General features: G+C 38.2%; 1 protein-coding gene across 1 annotated transcript; it reads left to right on the plus strand.

Moving 5' to 3' along the window:
• The first annotated feature begins 1,270 nt into the window (after positions 1–1,270).
• On the plus strand, positions 1,271–11,835 carry LOC143703099 (protein unc-93 homolog A). Its single transcript, XM_077197236.1, has 8 exons — positions 1,271–1,504; positions 2,111–2,292; positions 3,484–3,713; positions 3,785–3,910; positions 6,105–6,322; positions 7,692–7,827; positions 7,915–8,046; positions 11,271–11,835. The coding sequence occupies exons 1-8, from the start codon at positions 1,406–1,408 to the stop codon at positions 11,564–11,566; spliced, it is 1,419 nt and encodes a 472-aa protein (XP_077053351.1). The 5' UTR covers positions 1,271–1,405; the 3' UTR covers positions 11,567–11,835.
• The last annotated feature ends 559 nt before the right edge of the window (positions 11,836–12,394 follow it).

Below are 12,394 nucleotides of genomic sequence, written 5' to 3' on the forward strand. Positions count from 1 at the left end.
ACTACACTTTTATGTCTGAGTGAGCATTAGGCAACCGACTGAAGAGGTTTTAGCAAACCCTGCATCCTCTGACCGAGATCAGACTGACGAGTGTTAACATAACAGTATTGATGCAGTGATTACTTTAGCTTTTGTAAGCTCTTGCTGTTCACCGCCCCTTAGAAAAATTATCCACGATTTTTTGATCAATTGCTGTTTGTATTACCATAGTTTTCAGACAAATATGATTAAATGGTAGATAACATCGCATCTATAATAAAAAACGAACAAAAAAACAGCAACATACGACTCTGAAACATCCTGTCGAACCCGTTTGTGCTTGAAATCTATTCAGCACAATCCTCTTGTTTGTTAACATTGTCAGGGTCTGAATCGGGCTCGAAATGTTTTGAAATTGACGCCATCGTTAATTTTTACATCTGAGTAGAGCTCATGTTTACGAAGGGGCGTGACATTTCTCGAACACGCGATAAAGCGCTGCCAATCACAACAGACTGGGCCAGCTAACCAATCACAGCACATTTCGTATTTCGGAAGGAGGGGCTTCATCGAAAAATGAACCGTTTAACAACCAGACTGGGGAGAGAGGAGCTCTAATGTAAAATATGTGAAAAAAATATGCGTATTTTGAACATTTAAGCATGAAAACATATTCTACACCCCAAAAACAAAATCAAGACTTCGTGAAAGGGCATAATAGGACCCCTTTAACTGCTAATAAATGTATTATAACTACTGCATTTAAATTAGTACCATAAAATCTCTTTAAATTTTAAATGAAAAAAAACTCAAACTAAAATATAGTACATTCATTCCATTGAAATAAAAACATTTCCGCCACAGGAGGAGAACCTTTGCCTGTTAAACAGTCATTCGTGTTTGCAGATTCAGAGAGGACAAACTATGCAGTAAAATTTGTCATTAAATTATATTACTGCTAAAATCTGCTTCACATGTCTTGGCTGACGTGACTACACATATATCATAATACATGTGAAATGTAGCATAATAAAGCAATCAGCACACTGACATCATAAAAACATGCTATTTGACAACTGCGTGAAACACTATTAGCACAATTTTGACAAATGCTAGACTCTTTATATATATATATATATATATATATATATATATATTTTTTAATCTTAGGTTGATGTTTTTCCATCCTAAAATTTCCTTGGAAAAATGTATAACTTGATAAGAGATCAGCAATCATTGACCGAGCTTTAGTCATGTAAATACTGGATACTTTTTTAATTGCATTACACTGAACTTTGCCCGAGAGTGTGTTCAGATATATCAGTTCAGTGTGAATTCCAAATCAGTTCAGAATCCATTTAGTTTTGACACGCGACACATTCACTGGAGGAATTCCTTCTTCTTGTAGCATTTACAGGATTTCAAAATGAAAAAATTTATAAGCCGAACTACCAAAAATATCCTTGTGGTTTCTTTTGGATTTTTGCTCTTATTCACAGCATATGGAGGGCTGCAGAGTTTACAGGTAACTAATATAAATCAGAGATCATAGATTGTGTTGCAGTTTTTATTTGTATGTCGCTTTTGACTGCGTTTGATAATGATGTCTAATAAATAATGATGTAAAAATCTTTTTGTTGACAGTTCTCATAATCAAACTCTTGCCGAGCCCTGTACAGCTTCAGTAGAATTTTCATAACCAAATAGAAATTGAGCTATAAATTAGCATGTTGTTAGATGACAGCATAGGTCATACTGTATATATAAAAATACATACATAAAATAAATAAAATTCAACATATTTTCATTAAGTGCTTATAGGCCTAATTATAATTGAAATACGATTATTTGTAGAAAAGCTGCAAAGTACAGTATAGTTCATTGATTTTTACACATCCTTTCACTAAAGAGGAAGTTTGGGTGCATGGGAAATAAAATTCATAATAGTATGGTACGTTTCTTTATGAAAACAATTTATGATTGATTTAAAGCATTTTTTTAATCTTTAAAATCATCTAAAGGGACAGATCAACTGAAGAAACTCTGACGTTTTTTTGCTAAATAAATGAGTGTATCTTGGTACTGATTTGTGGGTGTATTATATTGACAGAAGCATGTTTGTGTGTTACAGAGCAGTCTCAACGCTGAGGATGGGATGGGCGTTATATCGCTCAGCGTCATCTATGCAGCCATCATTTTGTCCTCAATGTTTCTTCCCCCAATAATGATCAAAAATCTGGGCTGTAAATGGACCATCGTCATTTCAATGGGTTGCTATGTGGCATATTCCTTTGGAAACCTTGCGCCAGGCTGGTGCGTGTATTTCTCCACCTTTTGTACTTGCTGATCTGTTGAATAATATACACAAATACATAATGTAAGTGTTTAGTTTTAAGCTAAAACGTGAGAGGCAGTTTCTAATCCCAGACATGACAAGACTATTATGTGTGATTATTATGTTATTATGTGAGATATAAGACAGAGCTTAAAGGGATAGTTCACCCGAAAATGAAAATTCTTTCATTAATTACTCACTCTCATGTCGTTCACACAACATCTGCTCTCGCGTCAACAACACGCATGTGTCGTGGTGCTTTTGTGAAAGTGCGTTGTAGATTAATATTTTGTAAATAAATTGGTAAATTATGTTACATAAAGCTCTTAGGATTCATTAATAACATCTTCATTGGATTTCCGAGGATGAACAAGTCTTGCAGGTTTGGAACGACGTGAGGATGATTAATTAATGACAGAATTTAAATTTTTCAGTGAACTATCCCTTTAAAGGGGTAGATCTGTAAAACCATCATAAAAGTGGTCAATATGACATGTTATGGAAGGGTTATTGAAGTTAGCACAAAATATGTGAAAAAAAACTATTGAAACTGTTCAGAAGTTTGGGGCCAGATGGATTACTTATTATCTTTTTGAAAAAACGTATCTTACCAAGGCTGTATTTATTTAATCCAAAAATATGGTAAAAACAGTAATATTTCAAAAAAATTACTAAAACTAAGAACTGTTTTCTATTTTAATATATTTTAAAATGTAATTTATTCCTGTGATGTCAAAACTGAATTTTCAGCATCATTACTCCAGTCTTCAGTGTCACATGGTCCTTCAGAAATCACTATAATATGATGATTTGCTGCTACTGAAACATTGAAATATTATTATCAATGTTGAAAACTGTTGTGCTGCATGCTTAATATTTTTGTAAAAATCGCGATACATATATTGATACACTTTAATGCATAAAAATTCATTTTTATAACATTATAAATGTCTTTACTATCATTTTTGAACAATTTAACAAATTTTTGCTGAATAAAACTATTAATTTCTTTCAACATCAACAACAACAACAACAACAACAACAACAACAAAATCGTACTAACCCCAAACATTTCAGAGTTAAAAAGCTGAAGGTTCTGTTAGTTCATTTAAGTTCTGCAGTTAAAATCTGCAGTTACTGAAGTCTCTGAAATCACTTTGTTTCTGCAGGGCAAGTCTGATGACCACCTCTGCCATTCTGGGTATGGGCGGTTCTCCGCTGTGGTCTGCTAAATGCACATATCTCACAATAAGTGGAAACATGCGTGGCCAGAAACTCAACAAGAAAGGCCAGGATCTCATAAACCAATATTTTGGCATTTTTTTCTTAATTTTTCAATCTTCTGCAGTGTGGGGAAACCTCATGTCATCTCTCATATTTGGCCAGGACTCTAACATAGGTACAGTTGAATGACATACTTTGCCAGCGTCTCTGTATTTTGGTGACTGTAAATGCACTGTCTGTTTCTAGTGGAAGTCCCTGAGGAGAACCTGCAGTTCTGTGGTGTGGCAACATGCCTTGACAATTTCACCATCGTTGGAAACTCAACCCGTCCAGCAAGACACTTAGTAAACACACTACTGGGCTGCTACATTGGTAGGTCATATTTGTGTACAAATATAACATCAAAAATGTGCTTTTTTTATGCTTGTATAGTAGGCTGTTGAAATATGACTTAATTAATATTATCCCCTGAAAACTATCTAGCTTTATTGTTCAGCACTGTGTGTAGGCAACTCATTTTCATTATTCTATGAAGGTCCATTAAAGGGATAGTTCCCCCAAAAATGTAAACTCTGTCAGTAATTACTCTCCCTCATGTTGTTCAACCCCGTAAGACCTTCGTTCATCTTCGGGACACGAATTAAGATATTTGTGATTAAATCTGAGAGCTGGATCACTCCTCCATAGGCTTCTAAGGGATTGAAACTTGTTCCCCGAAAAGTTATTAAAGACATCGTTAAAATAGTCCAAGTGACTACAGTGGCTCAATCTTAAGTTCATCAAGCGACGAGAATACTTTTTATGCGCAAAAAAACCTAAAATAACGACTTTATTTCAACTATTCATTTCCTTCTCTGTGGGCCTCGAGTCAGTTAGCGTAGTGTGTTAGCGTAGTGTGATAGCGTAGTGTGATAACATAGTGTGATAGCGTAGTGTGATAGCGTAGTGTGATAGCGTAGTGTGATAGCGTAGTGTGATAGCGTAGTGTGTAAGCGTAGTGTGTTAGCGTACTGTGTTAGCGTAGTGTGATAGCGTAGTGTGATAGCGTAGTGTGTTAGTGTAGTGTGATAGCGTAGTGTGATAGCGTAGTGTGTTAGCGTAGTGTGTTAGCGTAGTGTGATAGCGTAGTGTGTTCGCGTAGTGTGATAGCGTAGTGTGATAGCGTAGTGTGATAGCGTAGTGTGATAGCGTAGTGTGTAAGCGTAGTGTGTTAGCGTACTGTGTTAGCGTAGTGTGATAGCGTAGTGTGATAGCGTAGTGTGTTAGTGTAGTGTGATAGCGTAGTGTGATAGCGTAGTGTGTTAGCGTAGTGTGTTAGCGTAGTGTGATAGCGTAGTGTGTTCGCGTAGTGTGATAGCGTAGTGTGATAGCGTAGTGTGTTAGCGTAGTGTGTTAGCGTAGTGTGATAGCGTAGTGTGATAGCGTAGTGTGTTAGCGTAGTGTGATAGCGTAGTGTGTAAGCGTAGTGTGATAGCGTAGTGTGATAGCGTAGTGTGATAGCGTAGTGTGTAAGCGTAGTTTGTTAGCGTAGTGTGATAGCGTAGTGTGATAGCGTAGTGTGATAGCGTAGTGTGATAGCGTAGTGTGATAGTGTAATGTGATAGCGTAGTGTGATAGCGTAGTGTGATAGCGTAGTGTGATAACGTAGTGTGATAGCGTAGTGTGTTAGCGTAGTGTGATAGCGTAGTGTGTTAGCGTAGTGTGATAGCGTAGTGTGTTAGCGTAGTGTGATAGCGTAGTGTGTTAGCGTAGTGTGATAGCGTAGTGTGTTAGCGTAGTGTGATAGCGTAGTGTGATAGCGTAGTGTGATAGCGTAGTGTGATAGCGTAGTGTGATAGCGTAGTGTGTTAGCGTAGTGTGATAGCGTAGTGTGATAGCGTAGTGTGATAGCGTAGTGTGTTAGCGTAGTGTGATAGCGTAGTGTGTTAGCGTAGTGTGATAGCGTAGTGTGATAGCGTAGTGTGTTAGCGTAGTGTGATAGCGTAGTGTGATAGCGTAGTGTGTTAGCGTAGTGTGATAGCGTAGTGTGATAGCGTAGTGTGTTAGCGTAGTGTGATAGCGTAGTGTGATAGCGTAGTGTGTTAGCGTAGTGTGATAGCGTAGTGTGATAGCGTAGTGTGATAGGATTGCGTAGTGTGATAGCGTAGTGTGATAGCGTAGTGTGATAGCGTAGTGTGATAGCGTAGTGTGATAGCGTAGTGTGTTAGCGTAGTGTGATAGCGTAGTGTGTTAGCGTAGTGTGATAGCGTAGTGTGATAGCGTAGTGTGTTAGCGTAGTGTGATAGCGTAGTGTGATAGCGTAGTGTGTTAGCGTAGTGTGATAGCGTAGTGTGATAGCGTAGTGTGATAGCGTAGTGTGATAGGATTGCGTAGTGTGATAGCGTAGTGTGATAGCATTACGGTTCTTGAAATGGTTCTTAAGAGAACGAAACCGCACACACTTTGTCAAAAAATAATACCCTTTTGATTGAACAACATGAGGGAGAGTAATTACTGACAGAGTTTATATTTTTGGGTGAACTGTCCCTTTAAGGGTGTCTAACCCAGTGTTTCCTGGTCTGTGCAGGTGTGGGGATTCTGGCCATGATTTTTGTGGCTGTGTTCTTGGACAACATAGATCAAAGTCTGGCCAAAGAATTTCGAAAGAACAAGGGCAACGAATCATTTTGCAGCACCTTTCTGGCTACCTTCAAGCTCTTGAGAGATCCCAGATTATTGCTGCTCATCCCATTGACCATGTACAGTGGGTTCGAGCAAAGTTTCCTCTCTGGCGAATACACAAAGGTACAAAACCAAATACAGACCGGGGAGAGTTGAAAAATAAAGGGGCCTTGGAAAACAGAATGCCACCAGAATTAATAAAAATTCACCCGAAATGTAAGATATGGGGGCAAAAAAAATGTATTACTTGTTTTTAATATTTATAACATATAAAACAGTTAAGCAAATGGATGCCCTACACAGAACTTCAGTTATCCCCTTATATTTAAAACATTAATATCTCATTGTATTATTCGGTAACACTTTATTTTACAGTGTCGTTGTTACATATGTTACATGTACTTACCATAGTAATAACAGCAAATTATGCCTAATTACATGCAATTAACCCTCAACCAAACCCTAATCCTACACTAACCCTATAGTAATTACCTGTTGTTAATTAATATCACTTAGTACGTAAATGTATAATTACACTGTAACAATTACACCTTAAAATAAAGTATAACCCTTTATTTTACTGTTTCCATGTTACAGTGTTATTACACATTTAATTACTGAGTAATAATAATAATTAACTACATGTACTTACTATAAGGTTAGGGTCAGGATTAGGTTTAGGGTTAGTTCCATGTATTTAAGCACAATTCATAGTAATTACTATAACTACATGTTACGTATAACAAAGAGACTGTAAAATAAAGTGTTGCCCATTATTTATGCAATTTTAATTACTGCATTAAACAGTCTGTGTAAATACATTTACAGTATATGCCACTTAGGATGCAAAGATGGATTTTGTACAGGATGGCACAGATATCCTGTACATATAGTAGAATTTTGGGCTGCATCCGAAATCGCATACTTCCCTACTGTATTGTAGACGAAAAACAGTATTTGACAAAAAAAGAACCGTGTCTAAATTCACATTACTCATTAAAGAATAGGCAAAAAGTACCCGGATGACCTCCTACTTCCGGTGACATTCTGAAGTGTGTATATGATGGACACTTTACTATCCCATGAGGCCACAGGAGAGGATTTGTGAATGGCAGTGAAGCGACGCAACTGACGCTTGAAGGTCGTTTTTCATATTTACCCCTAAAGGGAGGAACATGGCGAAAGTAGTATGTTAGGATTAAATTCATACTACACACACTCATACATACAACACAGTCTTTTAGCGGCCGTGAAGTAATTACTCACTCAAAATAAGTATCTACTTGAGAGACTATGCGATTTCGGACGCAGCCATTTTGTTTGATTGGTAACAGTTCAATTGCCCAAGCCCTGAAACGGGCCCTATTGTTTCCCTAAGGATTATTCTAATTGAATTTATTGTTTAAACATTTATACATTCAAATTTAAGATCATAATGGGAAAGTTAATTTCTAATAATATGAGCATGTGTTTGTGTTCCTCTTTCCCGCAGAACTATGTGACTTGTGCATTAGGAATACATTATGTTGGCTTTGTGATGATCTGTTTCGGTGCCACCAACTCTCTGTGCTCATTTGCGTTTGGGAGACTGGCTCAATACACTGGAAGAATCGCCCTCTTTTGTTTGGGTAATACATGAACTGGTTAACATATGGTTTAAGGTTAAATATTGTCTCTAGAATTGATGCTCATTTTGTGTTACTACACTTTCACAGCTGCAGTGACAAACTTGGGCTGTTTTGTGGGTCTGTTATACTGGGAGCCTCATCCAGACCAGCTGCCCGTGTTCTTCGTGTTTCCGGCGCTCTGGGGAATGGCAGACGCGGTGTGGCAAACACAAACCAATGGTGAGTGCTTCGACTGCAGACTACTTATGGTGCTTTTCCACGACACAGTACCAGCTCGACTCGACTCGCCTTTGTTTGGTTTTTCCACTGTGTAAAAGTTGCACCTGTACCTGTTTTCGGGAACTTTTTTTCATATCACCTCCGGCGAGGTTCTGAGCGAGTGGAGGCGATACTAAAATGTGACGTGAAAACACTGCACACTTCTGATTGGTCAGAGAGAATCGTCACTATTCACCGCGTCATCGTTGCACGCATCATCATAGCTGTTTTTTACAGCAGTGTTTCGTTTTGCTGCTCTCAGCCTCTCCTGAAACCATGTTTGTCTTCTTGCTGTGAGAAACAACCACATCCCGAGGGTCAAAAACAGCACACACTCGATTTCCGTCATTGTCCTGTGTGTGTGTCATAGATATATAAACTAGATGTCGCCCTGGGGTTCTAAGCATGCGTCAAAACCAAGGGGGTAATCCATCAGCCGGAAACTGAAGCCTCGCGGGAGCCGCCATTGTAGCAGAACTTCACCTGCTGTTAGCATTACATTGACTCCCATTCATTTTGGCGTCACTTTGACAGCGAATAACTTTACATCTGAGGCGTCCAAAGACTTCATTTGTCCATTACTTATTTCTAAAGAAACACGACAATGTATAAAATGCTCCATTACGTTGTATCTTACGTTATGGCCCCGTAGAAGCCGTTTTTGTTAAAAACAGGCTAACGATTGCGTCATAATCACGTGACTTTCTGTCGCACAATAGAGACATTACCGTATAGACAGGAGGAGAAGCTCGCAGGCAATCTTTTACTGTCTATGAGGCAATCGGGGGGACATAGAGGCATAAAGTCAAGGAGAAGCCCATAGATAGAGTCCATAAAAGCAACAGGACAAAATATTTCAACAACATTTTTGAGGAATTAGGTGATTCAGATTTGTCTTGGCACAGCTACTAGAAGATTCACAACTGTCAGACTGTCGTCACGCTCAGTTTGAGCCTGCAGTCGCTCAGCCATCAGGCAGGAAGTGCAATAATCGTGCTTCAGTCTTCTCCATTGAAATCAATGGGGTCGCTGTGTCCATTTCTTCTACTGTCTATGGTCAAAACCGCCGCCATGTTGGAACAGGGGTCTTGTCGTAGGAAGTAGCTAGGAAACGCTGAATTCATGGATGATGCTGGACTTTTGTGCTGCGTATGGATGTTCACACGAACAAAATCTAAAAACCAGACAGCAAGGGATTACATTTCACAATGAGAAATTTTGTAAATATTTTTAAATGTCTCTGGACTCAATGATAAATACATGTCTGACCGTTAGAACGAACCAAAAAAACTAGAAAATCGCATTCATGATGATTTATGGGGATTTTATTTCCGTTAGAGCTTTTCCTGCATTGACTGATGCATTAAAGAGGAGGCGCTCCACTGTTCCAAGATGGCGGCTCTATTGACGCATTCGTTCCAATGAACTGCCGTAGCCAAGGCGACATCTAGTGTTTATATCTATGTGTGTGTGTGGGTAGCGGGTGTGTGCCGCGTAGAAGATTACGTCACGGCAGTTTCCTATGGCGTCGCTACGACGACCAGGTACTACTGTGGAGGTACTCTCTGTAGCGAAAAGCGAGCCGAGCCGAGCCGAGTCGAGTCGAGCTGGTACTGGTACTGGAAAAGTGCCATTAGTTACCTATACAGTCAATTTATTGTTAGGAATATTAAAGGATTAATCACCTTAAAATTTAAATGATCCGAAAGTGTACTCACCCTCAAGCCATCCTTAGTGTTAATGACTTTCTTCTTTCAGCCGAACACAATCAGAGTTGTATTAATAAATATCCTGGCTCTGTATGGCAGTGAATGGTACCGTTTTTTTAAGCCCAAAAATTGCTTCCGACCATCATAAAAGTAATCCATAGTGGGTTAATAAAGGCCTTCTGAATCAAAGCGATGTATTTTTGTAAGAAAAATATCCATAATTATAACTTTATAAACTGTAATCACTAGCTTCTGGTAACGGCCGTCCACGTGTTCACGAGAGAGTCGAGTTCTGGCGTATGGCGTAGCGTAGCGTAGCGCAAACTCTTCAAAAATCTCATTTTAGACCTCTAATTTGTGACCGGTGTTTTGTTATTAAGTTATTCTCAAAAAAAGAATAACTTATTATTATTAATATTTACATAACGGATATGCTAATTCAATTCGATGTTTGTGTGGTAGGTAATAGCCATATATCGTCAATATTATATTATCAAGCTACCATAGATGAATCTGCAAATTTGAAAATCGATTTCCATTATAGCCTGAGGCAAGACACTTTCACCAGAAAAATAAATACACAAACATGACTATCAGCCTGCAGACATTAGAAGAGTTATCCTGAAAGATTATTTATTATAACCATCGTAAACTAGCATGTTAGTGTTTATCGTTACTAGCTACCAGATTGATAATTCGCTACTCTACTAGCATTACTTGATTCATGAAGATAAATGGAGGACCAGATAGATTCCGTACGTTAACATGGCCAGGCCATGTTATTCAGCCTTTTACATTTCGCGCGGTTGTCAGCTCCCTGACGCCCTGATTTATTTATACATTTATAAACACTTTATAGATGACTGACTGCTGCGCTTGTGACAGGGTGCATGTTACTGAAAGAACGAGTAGAGAGAGCCGGTCGTGCGCGCACACTCACCGTCTTCAAACTGTCTTGCTCTCCCTCCAATAGTGATCCTCGTCCGGTCTTTTAATTTGTCACTCTCCCTTTTTCTTCTTTTAGTCTCCTCTGACAAAACAATTGCCTTCTTCCTTTTAGTTGTTGCTTCGGTCATGACAACAACATACAGACGGGCATCAAACGCTAGTTGGGCTCTCACGTCAGAATCTGAGGAAGTGGTGGAAGTGACGTATGCCGTAAAGCAGTCGAATTTTGTAGTTTTTTTGTGCTCGGGTTCCTACCCGCAACCTGAAGTTACATAGTGCCAGTAAAAGCGATACAGACACTGTCAGGCTACAGCAGACGTGTCATTCAACCTATTGTAAGTCGATGTACCATCACAAGGGTCTTGGAAAAATATTATAAAGGTTGAAAAACGACATAGTGAAAAAAATGCTTCCACAGATGTTTAATGTGTTTTATATTTGTTGTATTGCATTTTATGGTATTCAAATTCACACTTTGTTGTTCATTTAGTATAGTTATTTATTATAGTGTGTATTATGTCATTGCAGCACTTTATGGAATTCTCTTTGCTGAGCACAAAGAAGCCGCATTCGCCAACTACCGCATGTGGGAGTCGCTTGGCTTTGTTATAGCGTTCGCTTACAGCACGTTCATCTGCCTGTCCACCAAGATCTACATCGCTTTAGCTGTTCTGGCCCTTACCATGGTAACTTACCTTTACGTCGAGTACGAGGAGTACAAGCATCCAACTCCACCGGTGATAATGCAAGACTTGCATAAACCAGAAAAGGCCGACCTCAAAGAACTGAACAATGAAGTTGTTCTTGCCCAGACACAATTGTAAATAGATTTTAGTTGATATTTCTGCTTCGGAATGTAAAATGTTAAATTTTTTTATTGTCTTTCAGAGATTATTTTTTATTGTAGTTTTTACAAAGTGTTGATGTAGCATATACATATTTTGATAAACCTTCTTTATAACTGTACAACGGCAAATCGTTTCTTTTTGTGTTACTTTTTATGTTTCTGTATATCTAATTTTTACACTAAGTGCAACAGAATGCTCATATGTTAAATGTGAACATGTCTGGTTAACATTTGGCACTCAAGGGCCGGTTTCACAAACATGGCTTAGATTAAGTTCACCTTAGTTCAATAAGGACATAGCTTTTATAAACGTGCCTTAGAACAAAAAAACATTACTGGTGTGCATCCTGAGACAAAACAACTATTTTAAGATTATGTTGCTTAAGTTGCTTAAGTTTAAGACGTCAGTGCAAGTTGCTTTCAGTTAAAACAGCTCAAACATGCCTTTTAGTCTAAGACTAGTTTAAGCCTTGTCTGTGAAACCAGGGGGAAAGTATTTGGTTGATTAGGAGATCATATAAGAAAATATAATCATTGTTTTTACTGATTTTGAGATGTAAATAAACTGTTTTTCCTCACATAAAACATGACTTTAAATTAAATGACACCAGCATCACTGTCCTGAGTCAAAGATCAAAGTTTGTGTTGTATAACATGCCAAATCTACATAAAGAAAATCATTGGCTAAGATCCTGATAATAAAATGTGTAACTGAGATCATGATTATATTATCTTAATATAATACAATATAATAATCTTTACAGACAGAAAATTAATCCATCAGCATCACTAAAGCGGCAAAAAC

This window comes from Siphateles boraxobius, unplaced genomic scaffold (assembly GCF_051911475.1).
Source record: "Siphateles boraxobius isolate OS27281-9 unplaced genomic scaffold, OSU_SipBor_1 371, whole genome shotgun sequence".
Lineage (NCBI taxonomy): Eukaryota > Metazoa > Chordata > Actinopteri > Cypriniformes > Leuciscidae > Siphateles > Siphateles boraxobius.